The following is a 16712-nucleotide window of genomic DNA, read 5'->3' on the forward strand; positions in this document are numbered from 1 at the left end:
ATAATGCATGCCAGACTAGAAGTGACCTTTTGCCAAAACCATCATCCACCCAGCTGGGGAAACCCAAGCTTAGTTTCCTAAGCAGGGAAAAGGTCTGCAGCTTTTCTGGGGGAAAGAGGGCTGGTGCCACTCCAGGGAATTCATTACTCCAGTGCTGTGCTAGAGAGCAAAATAGGGGAGCATGGACAGCCTCTTTTTCTCTAGACTTCTGAGTCAAGGGTCCTCCTTGGTTCTGGTCCTTGATACCCATCACAGTTGAAAATATATCTGTAGTTAATCTTCAGGCTCACATACTGGAAACCAGTATGCCTGGGCAGCCATGACTGCCTATCCCTGTCCCAGTGAAAAGTAGAATGCTAAGGTAGAGAGAGCAAGAGAGACATATAGGGGCCTGATTTGAGCACCAAGCCCAGGTTAACCTGTGGGTACTTCTGGCAAGTCACTTGTCCTCTCCAGGCCCTCCTGTTCTTGTCAAGTGAGGAGGTGGGATTTGATGATCTCTCTCATTGCCAAGGGCCAGTCTCTGGCATTAGAAAGATAGATGCATTCCTAGGTCCTGCTCTGGGAAGTCAGTGTGAGCTAGGCCTCTGGCAGGAGGAAACACAGGGAAAGGTAATTTTTAAAGAGCGGTGAGAGGTGGGTTAAAGGCTTTGCTTTTTGCTTTATTGTCCATCTTAGTCTTACTCTGTTAGTATAAATCTAAGAACCTAGAGGAGCTATGCAGCCTTTTACCACCACTGTGATCCTAATCTAAGTTCTCCCTGCCCCCAACAACCCATCAAACATTTGTTTTAAAGATTTTATTTAGGGGCGCCTGGGTGGCTCAGTGGGTTAAAGCCTCTGCCTTCGGCTTGGGTCATGATCTAGGAGTCCTGGGATCGAGCCCCGCATCGAGCCCCGCATCGAGCCCCGCATTGAGCCCCGCATCGGGCTCTCTGCTCAGCAGGGAGCCTGCTTCCTCCTCTCTCTCTGCCTGCCTCTCTGCCTACTTGTAATCTCTGTCTGTCAAATAAATAAATAAAATCTTAAAATAATAAAAAATAATAAAGATTTTATTTATAAATCATTTCTACATCTAAGGTGGGGCTTGAACTCATAACCCCAAGATCAAGAATCACATGCTCTACTGACTCAGCCAGCCCAGCACCCCAGAACTCTTCACGCTTTTTAGAATGGTGGTGAGTAACTCGGCTGTGGGGGAGGTAGAGACCTCCCCTCCCTTCGAAAACACTGGAAGCCATGGATATTTTTCCCTCTCAAAATCTGGGCACAGGCAAATCCAGTATTTTGGATACAATTTTAGGATCTCATGTTCTACTTGACTCCCTGCTCTAGAACTTCAAAGGTGCGTGAGCAAAAAAACACGGGGGCGGGGAAGGAGAGCCTCACTCCTGGACCTGTTTCCCTTCCCCGGCTTACGGCTCACATTCCTCCGCCCCAGTCCCGCTGCGTGGCCTCCGCTGGCAGCCGAGGCCCTAGTCTCCCGCTCCAACTATTCCAACCATCCTGGGAAGGGTGGGGCCCTCGGCTCTTGGGTCCCCCTCGGTTGCCCCCCTTCCCCACCATCGGTCTCCCCTTCTGCCCCGGTCCCTCCCTTTCTGGGGTGGGGCCAGCCAATGAGCGATGAGACTCTGGGGTTTGGCCCGGGAGCCAGGGAGCTCACCGATTCCCCGCCCTACAGTTCTGGCCACCGTCCCGGTGCGCACGGACGTGGCTCGAGTTTCCTCGGCTCTCCGCTCTTTCTCGCTTTCCCCCCTCCTGCTCTTCCTCCTCTTCTGGGCTTCAGCTCCAGCTCCACCCGGCCGGCCCCGCACGGCTCCGGCTAGCCATGGAGGACACCCAGCTCCATATCATCGAGCAGCCGCTTCCCGGGTACCCCGATGTTGGGGACCCGGGGTCCTCCCCAATGGCGGCGCCAGCGGCGGAGGAGCCGTCAGGGGCCGGCTCTGAGGAGCTGATCAAGTCGGACCAGGTGAACGGCGTGCTGGTGCTGAGCCTTCTGGACAAAATCATCGGCGCCGTCGACCAGATCCAGCTGACCCAAGCCCAGCTGGAGGAACGGCAGGCGGAGATGGAGGGTGCCGTGCAGAGCATCCAGGGTGAGCTGAGCAAGCTGGGCAAGGCACACGCCACCACCAGCAACACCGTGAGCAAGTTGCTGGAGAAGGTGCGCAAGGTCAGCGTCAACGTGAAGACCGTGCGCGGCAGCCTGGAGCGCCAGGCCGGCCAGATCAAGAAGTTGGAGGTCAACGAGGCGGAGCTGCTGAGGCGCCGCAACTTTAAAGTCATGATCTACCAGGTGAGCTGGGGGGTGGACGCATCTGGCCCGGAGTCTCCGGAGCTTGGGGTAGGAGGACCTGCCCGCGGTGCGGCGCTCCCGCCAGCCTGGCGTGGGTGGCTCATGGGACCCACCCTCCTTCCGGGAGCACCGTTGGAGTGGGGTGGGGCAGGGCGGGGTGGGCTCCAGATTCCTGGAGCGCGCAGAGGGGCGCGCTTTGCACCCCACGCCTTCTCACCGAGCCCCGTCCCTCTGGCGACAAACTCGCAAAAAAGTTAGAGGGCAGGACTTGAGGAAGTTCCCCCTCTCAGACTGTTCCCAGCTCGGCTGTGTGAAGTCTTCCTACTTGGCGGAGGTTTGGGGGAAAGCCAGGGGTCCCTGGCGGCCGGTGGGCCCACTGTAAGCGGACACTGGAGGCGTGGCCCGGGTTTGGGGCCTCCGGCCCTGCCCGCCCGATATAGCGGGTGATTCAGGGCTCAGGCACGCACCGCCGGGGGCTGCGCCAGGCGAGGGCAGCGACCGCCAGCACACGCCCCCGGACCCGCATGGGCCTCGGCTGCCCCCGCGTCCTCGGGCTGCGAGCTGCCCCGAGCCTCTGGGCACTTTCAGGCCCTTGGGGACGCAGGCAGCTCTCCCGAACCCTCTCTGGTAGATGAAAGTAGGCGCGGGGGTTGTGGGGGGTGATTGGGGAAGGGAGGTGGAGTGCAAAGTAAAGAGTGCAAGCGGGGTTGGTGGGGCAAAGCGGACAGTCCCTGCCGGGCCCGACGATCTAGGCGCAGGAATCACCCTGCTGGCCTGGGGGACAGCGGAGCAGCGGGCAGACAGGCGGGAGGAGGCTGGCGCGTGCCAGGCTCCGCCCAGGCCGCTTGTTGCTTCCTTTGCTCCTCTACCGGTTTTGCTCGGATAAAAATGACATTTTTGTATCCTAACTGCAAATAAACCTGGAAATCTCAGTGTTGCTAGTCCTCCCCGCTCCCTCCTCCCCAATCACATTAGAAGAGGCTCTGAGGGGGCGCCTGGGTGGCTCAGTGGGTTAAAGCCTCTGCCTTCGGCTGGGCTCATGATCCCGGGATCCTGGGATCAAGCCCCGCATCGGGCTCTCTGCTCAGCAGGGAGCCTGCTTCCTCCTCTCTCTCTGCCTGCCTCTCTGCCTACTTGTGATCTCTGTCTGTCAAATAAAAAATAAATAAAATCTTAAAAAAAAAGAAGAAGAAGAAGAAGCTCTGCGCTGAGGGCTTGGTGATCTTTGGACGGGTGGGAATTTGCCCAACCTCTCCTGCTGTCTTCTTCCCACTGGCCTGGTTGACGTTCCCACCCCAAGGAGGTGAGGTCAGGGGTAAAGGCGTTAGTCTATGCTCCCTCAGCCCCTTCCTCTCCCTACAGAAGGGAATGGAAAGAAAAGGAAGGCTACATTTCCCACACCCTCTAGGTGAGAGAACCTGTCAGGGAGCTGTGGTTTCCCTGACTGCACCAAGCTGGATTCTGAGTGACCATCTGGGATTCAGTGAGGTCCTTAACTGGGTGTCTCTAGGAGGAACTAAGAGAGATGCAGATTAGGACAAGTGTTTGGGACAGTAGACACAGGGAGATGGGTGAACTTGTACCCATCCAAGGAGATGGTGGTGGGGCAGAGACAGAACTGGTGCTGTCCCCTTCCCTCCAATGCCCAGAGACTCCTCCCAAGTGGTGCTAGAAGTTCCCCCACCAGCCCATATAGCACTACCTGGTAGAAATGTTTGTCTAGAGCTGTTTCACTTAATCTAACTGCTTGGAAGAGTGTATGTGAGAGAGATTTTAAAAGAAATCTGATTAGTCCCGGGGGAGGGGGTGTCACCAAGGGAAGAACACTCAGGGGTCTGGGACCATAGCTGCCAGCTCTTTTCTCCACAGCCTCGTGTATTAGAGGGTTGCCACGAAGGGCTTGGATAGGTTGCTGTCTTCACTCTAAATATCCCAGACCATAGAACGTGGGAAAGTTCTCAGACTTGAGGTAAACCTATGTCAAAGGTAGAGATGCTGAGAGAAGGATGGGTCCTTAGGAAGCAAAACTCGTGTGCAGAGGCCAGTGGCATCTCTGTTACTCCCGCTCAGCAGCTGGCAGGGATCTGTCTGTCATGTGTCTGTGGGGGTGGGAGGTGGGGTCTAATCACAGCCTGGAGGTAGAAAGAATGGCTCAAGCTGGGGACCCTGTGCCTCTAAACCACAGGGCAAATAACTAATAAGTAACACTGTTCCAACCTGGAGAGAAGCTCAGAGGCAAGGAAAAGATTCCAGCAACAGGGGTGGGGCTCAGGGAAGCAGCACTTCCCTGAGATGCAGAGCAGAGGTCCAGGTAAGGGCCGAGGGTGTGAGGTACTCAGCAGCTAAAGAAAAAGCAGAGGCTACTCCTTTCTGAGGTCTGCAGGCCTGGGAAGAGAAGGAGGTAAAAATAGCTCTGCGCCTTGGCAGACCTAATAGGGAAGATTGGGGGCGGCAGCATTTATGGTAGTCAGGCTGAGGGGTAGGATGCTTGGGTGGCCAGGCAGAGAGAGAGAGAGAGATTTGGAGAAAGGCCCCCTGGGAGAATGTGAGTTTTCCAGAGTGGGAACAGGGGAGTGGATACTGTATTTCCCGCTGCAGATGTGGGAGGTGATGATGTGGCAATGGGGGCAGGGCAGAAAGAAGAATGAAAGGCCAGGAAGGCCCCAGCTGTGGGATCAGGCCATCTGCCCCCCCCCATACCTTTTTCCTTGGGGGATAAAGAAGAGAATCCCTTGTGTGGCCTCACCCCATATTCAAGGAACTGTTAGACATAATGATTCCACAGGTTAAGTTTGTATTTGATCCTCCTGGCTCCCCCATGAAATTTAGCACCTCCCACCCCAGGATATCAGAGCCCTCACCTTGAACCCACTTCTGAGTCATTACTGTCCTCTGGCATTTCCCTATCCCCTAACAAAAACTAGCAGTTTGGCATCCCATCCTATCAGGGTGATACCTAACTAGGCAACATCTAGTGAAGGAGAAGAACGAAATCTACTAGTAGCTAAGGGTCAGTGGACTGAGAACTGACTGCTGGGAAGATCAGGCAGATCCTGGACACTGTACAAACGGGACGGGCAGTGATCATTAAAGATTTGGTTCTTCCAGATAATGACTTGGATATTACTAGTGTTCTTTTAGAATGCAGAAAAGGGGGCTAAAATGGAAAGAAACGCTTTCTGGAGCAGTTGTGATGAGACATGATCTCCACAAGGACCCTTCAGACCTGCTCCAAGCGCTTGATGATAGGACCAGGAAGCATTTAAGGGATTAAGGACTTTTAGGCTTTAAAAACAAGGGCACCAAGGCTGGAATGAGGGCTTGCTGGCTTTTCCTCCCCAAATCCTAACCTAACCCATATAGCTCTTTACTGGACTCAAGGCAAATGAGGGCTCTCTGTGCCAGAACTCAGAACTTTTGTTCCCAAATATTCCAATGTGAGGCTCTTGCCCCTCTCAGTCCCTGAGCCTAGTGGCCATGGAAAGAGTGCTTACCACATCCTTCCTCCGAAACACTGAGATTTTCCTGGTCATTGGATCCAAAGCAGGGAGGATACTATTAGGGGTAATCCTAAGACTAAAGGAAATAATACTCCTCCCTCTGATTTTTTTTTTTTTAATAAGAAAAGTCTGACTATTGTAAAGGTCAAAATCAAAAAGGGATGCAATGGCACAAAATAAGCTACTGATATAGAGAAGTGAGAGGATATTGTTGCTAGGCAACCAACCTCAGAGATGAGTAGTGGTTTGTTCCATTTCAGTGAAGCATACCATTGTGCATGTTTCATTATTCTGCCATTACAGAATTTTTTGAGCTGGAAGATGCTTCAGAGATAATCAGCTTAAGCTCCTTCATTCTATAGCTAGGGAAGTGGAGGCCCAAAGAGGGGAACTTACTTGCCTACTGTCACTCAAGTCAGTGAGGGTCAAAGCTGGGACTAGAACCCAGGTGTACCCCTTCTTCTGCTAAATTCTCTGCTCCCCACTTCCTCCCTCCATTCCCGGGCTCTGCGAAGAAACCAGGGCGGAGGTTATTCCAACAGTGGGTTTGTTCTGGCTCCTTCATCCTCTAAGGGAGATAGTCGCACCATCCTGGCACTTGGGCTGCTGTCTGAGTACATGTGTGCGTGTGCATGTGTGTGTACACGTGAGGGTGCAATCAACATTACTAAGAGTGGCTAAGGTTGGTGGCCATTAGTTGCTTAGCCTCCTAGTACTGAAGCAGAGGCAATGGGCAATGACAAAGGACCAATGACAGTGAGGGAGGAGGGAGGGGTACAGAGAGTAAGGCATAGAGCTCCCTGGCCAGTATGGGTATCCCCTGGCCTAAGCTCTGCAGCTGGCTATGAGAGGTCTATGCTGACTTTCTCCTTGGCCTTCCTTCTCCTTATACTCCACAGGGAAGGTTGGCGCCTGCTACGTTGTGTTTTTGTGGCTGCAGGCTTTTACCCACCACTGCTGTCACTGGAGTCTGGTAGTGCCCCTAACCATCTCTCTCCCTGACTTCTCATGATGGTCCAAGACAAGAGTGGCAGCTCAGCCCCTCAGGAGGGAGAATGGGAGCTGCCGCTAGGTCTTCCAGGATGCAAGCCCAGCTGTCATAAAAAGAGCTTGGCTTTTGTTCCTGATTTCTCTGTGCATCTTGGTGTCTGCTATCCCCGGCATGTGTAGGGGGAGGAGTGGCAAGGAAGGCAAGAGGTGGGGACATGACCAAAGGGAAACAACCAGGATGTCCCTCTTCCCTGCCTCTACCTCTCCTCATCCAGGGCGGCACCAAGTGCCCACCCTGCCCTGGGGAAATAATGAGAACTAGGACTCTGAAGACAGTAGAGTTGTTCGCCTACTTGCCTTCTTTTTCACTTCTCAGAGCCTCTACGGCTAGAGTCAGTAACTGACCTCTTGAAGAGCTCCTTCTACGTTGCCAGCAGCCTCTAACTCCCTCACTCCAGCCCTCAACAGCATCATCCCACGACTATGGCTGGGTAGGGACAGAAGGCAGGAGGCTAAGGATGGGAGTGGGGAAGATTCTAGAGGGAAGAACAGAGGAGCTCTGTTTAAACTGTTTATTAAACACGGGCCTGGGTTTGTCACACTTTCATCCCCGGGGCCTTCTTGATGACGCATATAAAATATGGTTCCTTTCCAGCCTGATGCATGCCATATTCCCTTCCCCCTACTCACCAACTCCAATTCTGCATGCCCACTAAGGCCTCTTTCTCTCAACAACATCCACACCCATCTCAAGCCCCATTTACACCCCTTTTCCTCATCTTAGCCCAAGAAGAAGCTGAAAGCACCCTCTGACCTGGCCACACCCAAGATCGTGCCTTTTGACCTTCTGCCTGAGACTGAGCCCATTGACCTGAAGCCTGAGACAGTGCCTGAGCTCCCACCCTTTGACCAGACGCCTAGGACACTGCCCTATTACCCAGAGTCTGTGCCTCTGCCCACCCCAGAGAAGCCGACAGCCGGTGGGGGCACTTAGGGTCTCTCGGGTGACATGGGGCAGTGGGCATGGGCCGTCATTCCAGTCCACCACCAGCTCACTGCTTAGTGGTGGTCAGTGTTGGGATGAGAGGCCTCTTTCAAGCCCTGGGTTGGTGGTGGATATGGTGAAAACACTCTTGCAATACGCAGAGTTCAGGCAAATGTGGTGTGTGCAATGGGGTGGGAAGCAAAGGGACGGGGCCCTCCCCCACCTCTGGGTTTCTGTCTTAATAGTAGATGCTCCAAACCCCAAATTGGAGCTGCAGCCTGTGCTGCCCTGCATGAAATTGCATGAAACTGTGCCATGGCATCTGATTCTCCTTCCCGTTCCCCTTCTGCCTCCTCCTCAGGGACAGGCCAGTTTGGCTCAAAGCTTCTTTGGAGAGGGCCCTTATGAGGCCCAGGCCTGGGGTCTGTTCTGTACCCTGTCCACCCTCTCCCTGGAGCTGAGGAAAACATTTACACTTATTTTTTTCCATTTTTTTTTTTAGAAAATGTTTTGCAAAGGGATCCCTTATGTTTGCCAGATCCTGCCTTGGGTGGGGCACCCTAAAGCTGCCAACTCGGAGAGGCCGGAAGGGGGGACATTTTAGCTGGCTCTGGCCTGGATCCTCTGGCTTCCCTACAGCACAAAAGGGTTTCCTCCAACTTTTTTTCTTTTTCCAAAATCATCCTTCTAAGGAGTCCTTTTAGACATTTTCCCTAACTGTCCCCTCCTCCACGAAATTTTTTTTTTTTTTTTAAGATTTTATTTATTTATTTGTCAGAGCGAGGGAGAGAGAGCGAGCACAGGCAGACAGAATGGCAGGCAGAGGCAGAGGGAGAAGCAGGTTCCCTGACGAGCAAGGAGCCCGATGCAGGACTCGATCCCAGGACGCTGGGATCATGACCTGAGCCGAAGGCAGCTGCTTAACCAACTGAGCCACCCAGGCGTCCCTCCTCCACGAAATTTTAATGCTATAGATATACTATCTATCTACATATGTATTGGGACTCTTCGGCACTACAAACTACTGGGATATCTAAATTAACCTCTCCCTTCAAGAATTAATTTCCACCCTCTTGGGGGCAACATGAATCCTGTTGAGAATCCTGCTCTAGCAGAAAGGACCCTCTGCCTTTGGTGTCTCTCACCCCTTGTCTCAGCAATCTAAAGTAACAATCCTGAGATTTTATGACTTTCCCTCTTTTCTACCTCTCCCCAAGTCTTGCCCTTCTTCTAACTTACTCTCTGAGCAGATCCTGGGTCTCTGAATGCCCTCTCCAGAGTCTTCTCTGGCTAGTCCCAGGCAGTAGTTGGGGACAGAACATTAAGTCCAGAGAGTCTCCTGGAGTGCCTGGCTGGCTCAGTCAGTAGAGCCTGTGACTCTTGATCTCAGGGTCATGAGGTTGAGCCCCACATTGGGTAGAGAACTTACTTTAAAAAAAAAAAAAAAGATTAAAGAAAAGAAAAAAAAGGAAAGAAAGGCTCCTACTTAAAGAGTCATATGACATTGTCCCTTCTCCCTGACAAATGTGAAATGCCTGGCCAAGGACTAGGCACATAGTAGGTGCTTGATTAAATTATAATCATATTAAAATCTTCTTCCTAGACCAGAGGATCTTCAGTTTATAAAGCAGAGTTGGGCAGTGGAGCGGATGGGGCCGGAAGTTTCCCTGGGGCTCCTGAAACCCATCTTGGACTGGTGCCTTCCTGGGTTGGAGAACTGTGTATGCTTGGTGGGGGGGAGGGGAAGCTGTGCATGCTTTTGCTCAGACCTGGTCATTAAAGGTAACTCTGGAAACCAAGCCTGTTAGGAGTGGTGGTTTTCTTTAATAAAAGCGTGAAAAGGGACGCCTGGGTGGTTCAGTTGGTTGGACGACTGCCTTCGGCTCAGGTCATGATCCCGGAGTCCCGGGATCGAGTCCCGCATCGGGCTCCCAGCTCCATGGGGAGTCTGCTTCTCCCTCTGACCTTCTCCTCGCTCATGCTCTCTCTCACGGTCTCTCTCTCAAATAAATAAATAAAATCTTTAAAAAAAAAAATAAAAAATAAAAGCGTGAAAACAGAACAAGCAGAGCCATCCCCTGAGGCCCCTCCTTTGGTGTAGGAGCTCTGCCAGGGCAGCAGGGGTGGGACAAGGGTGCCTGGCCATTGTGCCCAGGGTAGGGGGAGGTGCTTTGGAATTGTGTTGGTGGTTGTTGTAGCAACAGGCTGATGGGGTGGACCCAAAACAGCACTCCAAGCCTATGAGTCATAGGGGAAACCTGGCTTGCAAAGGGGGAGAAAAGAGAAAATCCATTAATGGAGGAAAAAAGCTAAAATCATAGTGGTATACCCTCTGTAGAGCCAGTCTACTGGATGTTGTCCAGGGAGTTAGGTCAAGTTATTTCTTCCCCCATCCCCTGATCTTCCACCAAAGCAGCTCCTCTGGTGTAAGCTATCACTCTGGGGGGAACCTACAATGAATGGTGTTAATATATATTCATATACCTTTCTGGACTGGGAGAGACACCTCCAAATCCAGGAATAAACCCCCTTCACTGGGATTGTTCCCTGATGTTGTATTTGAGACCTTTCAACAGGAATTAGAAAGATGGGATTGGCTACAAGAGGTCTGCGACTCTGTCCCTAGCCCCGTTCACTTTCAAGCTCAGCAGGCAAACACCTTTAATTTAGGAAGCCAGAGGCCTGGAAAACCAGTCAGCTTAGCCTTTAAGGGATGGGGTGGGGCAGGGGTTGGGGGGTGGTAAGGGGAGGCATCAGGGATGCTGGGGGTGGGGTAGGGAGACAATGTCGATTTGTTTTCCAGCAGCTGGGACTATTTCCTGACTATTCCCCGCCCATCACCCTAATCCTTCCCTAGCCTATCCACATTGTCTGAGTTTAGCGAAAGGAGGGGTTCTCTACTATCCTTTGGTGGAGCATGTATGGGGTTTTAGTCAGAGAGGCTTTGAAGGAGATCAGAGCTGAAATTTTTTTGATACTGGGGTTGCAGGTAAATTCTGGGTGGAGAAGGATGAAGAGGTAGCAGAGAGCTTAGATCATGGAGAGTCCTAAAATGGTGTGTAAAAGAGAGGACTTGAGTAGCAGGCAGAAAGACTGTAAAAAGGAAACCCAAAGGGTACAACTGGAAATAAGGAATGTTAAGAGAGGTTGGGATCCTCTTACACTCAAGACAAGGAAAACAATCCCTTCAACTCCTCTGTGAGTGATAAGAGGGAGAGGGATAGACAGAATGACAGTACTAAGCCAGCTATGGCAGATGGAGACTACAAGTCCCAGCATGCCCTGAGCCCAGATCACCTTGCCTGCTGGGAGGTGTAGTTGAATAATGACAGCTTGAGGTGGCTTGATGCCCAGCAGTACTGGTGTCCAGTTTGGGAGAAAGGGTGGAGCGAGCATTCTGTCTTTGTCCTTGCTAATGCTATTAACAGGGAGGGAAGGAAGTTGGGAGGGGTTGTTCCTAGTTTTCAGTGTAAACCAGGAAACTCTGGGGGGATGTGGATGGGAGGGAAGAGGAAAGAGGTTGGGGGCTGGGGGAGGAATTTCTGTAGCATGTGGTGCTGAGATACCAAGTGGAAATGTGTGTGTGTGTGTGTATGTGTGTGTGTGTATGTGTGTTTATAAGAGGGGTCAATTCATGTTGCCTCATTTTTCTCAGATGGGTTGTTGTTTTTGTTTTTGGTTTTGTTTTTTTTACAATTCTGGGAAATTGTCTTCAGAAACCCCTTTGAAGCAGCGCCTGGGTGGCCCAGGGTTAAGCTTCTGCCTTCAACTCAGGTCATGATCTCAGTGGCCTGGGATCCAGCTCCACATCGGGCTCTCTGCTCAGCAGGGAGCCCGCTCCCCGAGCTCTCTCTCTCTCTGCCTGCTGCTCTGCCTACTTGTGACCTCTCTCTCTCTCTCTCTCTCTCTCTCTGTCAAATAAATAAATAAATAAATCTTAAAAAAGAAAGAAAAAGAAAACCCCTTGAAAACCTACTGTCTCCTTCCTTCATCTTAAGTCCCTGAAGAGAGTGTGAGCCAAAGAGTTCTGGGTTTATGTTTATGTTCTTGAATATGCCCCCTTGCCCTTTCTGTGCTCCACCTCCCTTACCTTCTTGTAGAAGGTGATCCTGAGATTCTGAAATGTTGGCCCAGAGTCAGGACCTTGGAAAATCTTCCCAGAATGGAAGACAGTGCTGGTGCTAGGTACTCCCAGAGGCAAAGGGAAGAACTGGCTCTGAGCTCTAGATCTCAGGGACTCTGGGACCACCACCCCATTCCTGGCCCCTTAAACTCTGGTCTGGGGAGAAAAAAATCACAATGGAAAAAGTAATCCCTCCCTTCCATTCCAAGGCTGGGAAGTCAGAACCAGAATAATTGTCCATGTTGGGAAGAAAACATGCTCTTGGCTGCCAGCCAGCTTCTTCCTCTTTCCTCTCTCAATTTCTACGTGCGTGCGGGGTAATGACCGCTGCTGGAACAAATCAGTATGAGGAGGTCAAGGGTGGGGAGCATGGGCTCAGCACAGCTCTCCTTCCCTAAGACTGGTCCTGAACTTATGTGAAGTCTGGGAAACACTCCCTTTATCTTGCCTTCAAGTTACCGTACCTGGGGGTCGCCTGACTGGCTGTGAGCTCACTCCCCCACCCCCTCCCCCTCAACGACTTCTCAAACCCCTTTGCATTTTTTGGTCTAGCTAGAGCGGTGTGCACCAGGGGGCGCTCTGCGCATTTCCAAAGTTAAACTGTGTTCCCTGAGTTAGGAGTAGTTTAACTAAGATGCGTGGACGCAGGTTGTAGGACAGGTTTGGGGGCTGCAGAGATATTTAGCTCAAGTGCAATGACTGCACAAGCCGGAAGCTCCGTTCCCTCCTCGCCCTGTCTGTATAGTTACCGTTCATTCAACACATAATTTACTGGGCGCCCACGCAGTGTCCAGCTCACGGACACTGGCACACCCGCGAAGGAGTCGGGCGGATGTCACAGCTACCACGCACTCCCCTGAATCACCACCCACCCTCCTGCCGCGGGTTCGCCCAGCATCCCCCAGGTCCCCGCCCAGCCCTCGGCTCTGCCCCCTCACCTCTTCGCTCTGCTCTCCCTTCAGGACGAGGTGAAACTGCCGGCCAAAGTAAGCATCGGCAAGTCGCTGAAAGAGGCGGAGGCGCTGCCCGAGAAGGAGGGCGACGAGCTGGGCGAGGGCGAGCGGCCGGAGGAGGACGCGGCCGCGCTCGAGCTGTCGTCCGACGAGGCGGTGGAGGTGGAGGAGGTCATTGAGGAGTCGCGCGCCGAGCGCATCAAGCGCAGCGGCCTGCGGCGCGTGGACGACTTCAAGAAGGCCTTCTCCAAGGAGAAGATGGAGAAGACCAAGGTGCGCACCCGCGAGAACCTGGAGAAGACCCGCCTCAAGACCAAGGAGAACCTGGAGAAGACGCGGCACACGCTCGAGAAGCGCATGAACAAGCTGGGCACGCGCCTCGTTCCCGCCGAGAGGCGCGAGAAGCTCAAGACCTCGCGAGATAAGCTGCGCAAGTCCTTCACGCCTGACCACGTGGTGTACGCGCGCTCCAAAACGGCGGTCTACAAGGTGCCGCCCTTCACCTTCCACGTCAAGAAGATCCGCGAGGGCGAGGTGGAGGTGCTAAAGGCCACCGAAATGGTGGAGGTGGGCGCCGACGACGACGAGGGCGGCGCGGAGCGCGGCGAGGCGGGCGACCTGCTGCGCGGGAGCAGCCCCGACGTGCACACGCTGCTGGAGATCACCGAGGAGTCGGACGCGGTGCTGGTGGACAAGAGTGACAGCGACTGAGCGCACGCACGCGGGGCTCTGCCCGGGAGGCCGCGCCACCCTGCCCCGCCATTCCCCGCCCCCTCCCCATGCCTTTCCCTCTGGAACTTTCTCTTTCGCATTCTCTCTCGGCCCCACGCGGGCTGAGATGTTTCTAAATTGACAACACCGCCCCTCAAGGAGCACCTCTCCAAGTCTTAACCGCTGTTAAGATCGGAGGGAGGCAGCCTCCACCTTAGATCGCCCCAGTTTGGGCACAGTCTGGGTGGGAGTGGAGAGGGGAGTGATCCGTGTCGTGGTTGTCCAAGTCAGGGATCTTAAAGGAAATGGCTGTCGTTTCCATGGTTGCCCCACCCCACTTTGGGGTAGGCTGCCTCCCCCCCCTCACCCTCCACCTCACACTTGTACCCAGCTGCTGTCATTCCTGCTCACTGAGCTCTTCTTTCTCATCCTGATCCCTGGAGGCTTGAAAGCCAAAACTACCATAAAAGGAAAGAGTGAATCTTGAAGAGGACCCTTGCCCACACGGGAGGCCCCATACTGGAAGGACTTAAAAGCAGCTTTCAGGAGAACCTCGGGCAGTTGGGGGAAGAGGGCAGAGTGAGCGTGACCCTGGAAAGAGAGGCTAGCACCGTTGTATCTGTATAGGGTTCCAACAAGTAAGGCTGTAGCCAAGCAGAGCCCTGGGGAAGGAGGAGATGATGTAGGGAACATTTACCGTGTTTCTGCATCTGCAATAGCAGCACATGGCTCTGGCTTTGGGAACGAGAATGGGAAACTGTAGAAAGTGGAAATTGGTGAAGAGAGGAGAATTCTCCTCATTAGAAGCATGAGAAACACGAGACAAGAATCCCGTCGTAATGGGGTTCTCAGAGGACAGCGGGACAATTTTCAGAATAAGGGGGAAGGACAGTGAGAACGAGATGATCCAAAGAGGAGAGAGAGGTACGCCTCACTCACCCCTGTCCCTTAACTGAGATCTGAATGGTGCCCCTTGTGGCAGCCCATTTCTCAAATCCAGAGTATGAGGGTTCCAGAAGGGGGCAGCACCAGACTGCAGAGAGCTGGGAGGTAGCTGGGAGGCCGGCTGGAAAGACAGCAACGTGCTAATGGCCAGGCCACCAAGCTGAGAGCTGAAGGGGACATGGAGAGAGTGTATGGAGCAACCCGGCCTTGGCTCACTCCTGGTAGTTTCTTCTCAAGATCCTTCCCTAGAGCTAGTATCAGAAAGCTGCGAAACTTGCCAAGACCTCCTTGCCTTGTGGGTTCTTCTCCTGAATCATTGGGGATGATGGGTATGCTACTTCCAGTCCTGTTGTGCACTGACAGGTTCTCTTCAGGACACTTCAGTACACCCCCCCATTCCTCTCCAGTAAAGGCCGCTTGTCAGAAGCAAAGACAACTCCCTTCCCCTTCAAGCACAGCCCAAAAAGGAGGATTGAAGGCTTCCTCCTCCCTCATCTCCTCTGCCTTATCTTCCCTGCTTTGCTTTTTAGAGTTGCAGCTAATAGTTTTAAGGGGTGGAGGGAGGGAGCCTGGGGACACAAACTTTTTTTTTTATAATACAAAGCTTTGCTTTCTGCTCCCAACCCCTCCCCCTCCCCCCCTTCTTGGTTCCCTTCTCTCTTCTGAACGGTTGGAGACGCTTCAGCTGAGGGAGGATGGGGATTGTGGGACAGGGTCCCTTGGTGCTGATGGGCTGAAGGGGCCTGAGTTGTGGGCAGATACAGTTTCCTGTGGGCTCCTGGGAGCCTCTCATGTTGCTGTGTCCTGGTAAGCAGCCCGACCAATAAACCCGCTTTTCTAAAAGGATCTGTGCTGGATTATATTGTCTAAAGGCAGTTACATAGGCTGAGTGACAGAGGACAGGAGAGAACCAGGGTGGGGAAGAGGGAGAGGACTGTTGGTTTAAACCTGTCCCATGTGCCTGGAGTGGGTGTGGGTGTGGGAGTAGGGTATTATTATCATCCCCATTTTAGAGATGAAGAAACACAGAGTGACTTGTCTAAAGTCACGTACTCAGTAAGTGGCAGAGCTGGGATTCTGAGCTGGGCAGCCTGGCTCCGTGGTCTTAACTGTCGAGAATCTGTGACTTTCTCCTGTCTGGATCCATTCCCCGCTGTCAGGGTATTAGCCCTCCAGACACAGTTAACTTTGCTCAGTTTGAGCTTCCTCCAAATCCGCACTTCCAAATCAGATCTGGCCTAGAGGAGGCAGCCTGGGGAAGGGAAAAGTCAGAGACCCTGACTCAGAGGGCTGAATGTCATATAGAAAGGATTCCAGTGCATGTCAGATGCGCCGGTCATAGCCACACATCATAGTTAATTCTCCCCACAATCCTGGGATGAGCACCTATTTTGTTATCTGTGCAGTCTCTCTTCCCCATGAGTAAGCAGCCTGCCCTACCTGTCCACAAGCTATGGATTTTTTTAGAACAATGGACTCAAGTCATCATGTGGGTTCCACCTGTATATCAGAATCTCCCTAATGAAAATAGTGTCATTTCTGGGGCTCCATCCCAGCTTTTTGCCACAACTCAAACAAGCTGAGCCCTTCCTCATGAACCATGCATTTCCCTTCAACTCCCCTATCCCTGCCACCAGCAACAAGCACAGCAGTCTGGAGTTCTAAATCTCCCAGAAAGGGTTGGCTTCCTGCCAAAAGAAATGAAAACTGATGCTGAAAATTCAGAGCCTGGGAGCCAGGAAACTTCCTTCCTGCCAGGAGAGGATCCTTCTTCCTCTGGGATCCAGATGTACAGCTGTGAGAAGCCTGGAATGATGTCAGGACCCCAGCTGTGGAGTAACAAGGCCAGAGGAAACCAGGAAAAGTCCTGGGATACCAGGCCTTCATTTACTTCTCTTATCCACAATCGGGCACCTGACACACACACATCCCTTCTACAAGCCATGCCTCTCACTGGCCCACCACAATTTTAATATCAGGGCAATGACTTTGATGTGCCTTCCCTACCCAGTTTATCCTGGGCACTGCTTTGTTGTTAAGAACAGTCCTAATTCTCTGAGCAGCCACATTTCTGCTACCCCTTGCTCCACGGCAAAGTGAGGGACCACAGCCTCCCCAGAATCAGAAATTACTCCCTTCCCTCTTCCCTTGCTGCTGAAGGGAGGAGGAGGGCGGGTCTCAGGTACCGTGAGATAGTCAACAGTCG

General features: G+C 52.8%; 1 protein-coding gene across 1 annotated transcript; it reads left to right on the plus strand.

Annotated features, from left to right (window-relative positions):
* The first annotated feature begins 1667 nt into the window (after positions 1-1667).
* CAVIN1 (caveolae associated protein 1) lies at positions 1668-15352 on the plus strand. Its single transcript, XM_047707431.1, has 2 exons — positions 1668-2299; positions 12860-15352. Exons 1-2 carry the CDS (start codon positions 1829-1831, stop codon positions 13559-13561), a joined length of 1173 nt encoding a protein of 390 aa, XP_047563387.1. The 5' UTR covers positions 1668-1828; the 3' UTR covers positions 13562-15352.
* The last annotated feature ends 1360 nt before the right edge of the window (positions 15353-16712 follow it).

The sequence above is a fragment of the Lutra lutra genome, chromosome 16 (assembly GCF_902655055.1).
Source record: "Lutra lutra chromosome 16, mLutLut1.2, whole genome shotgun sequence".
NCBI lineage: Eukaryota > Metazoa > Chordata > Mammalia > Carnivora > Mustelidae > Lutra > Lutra lutra.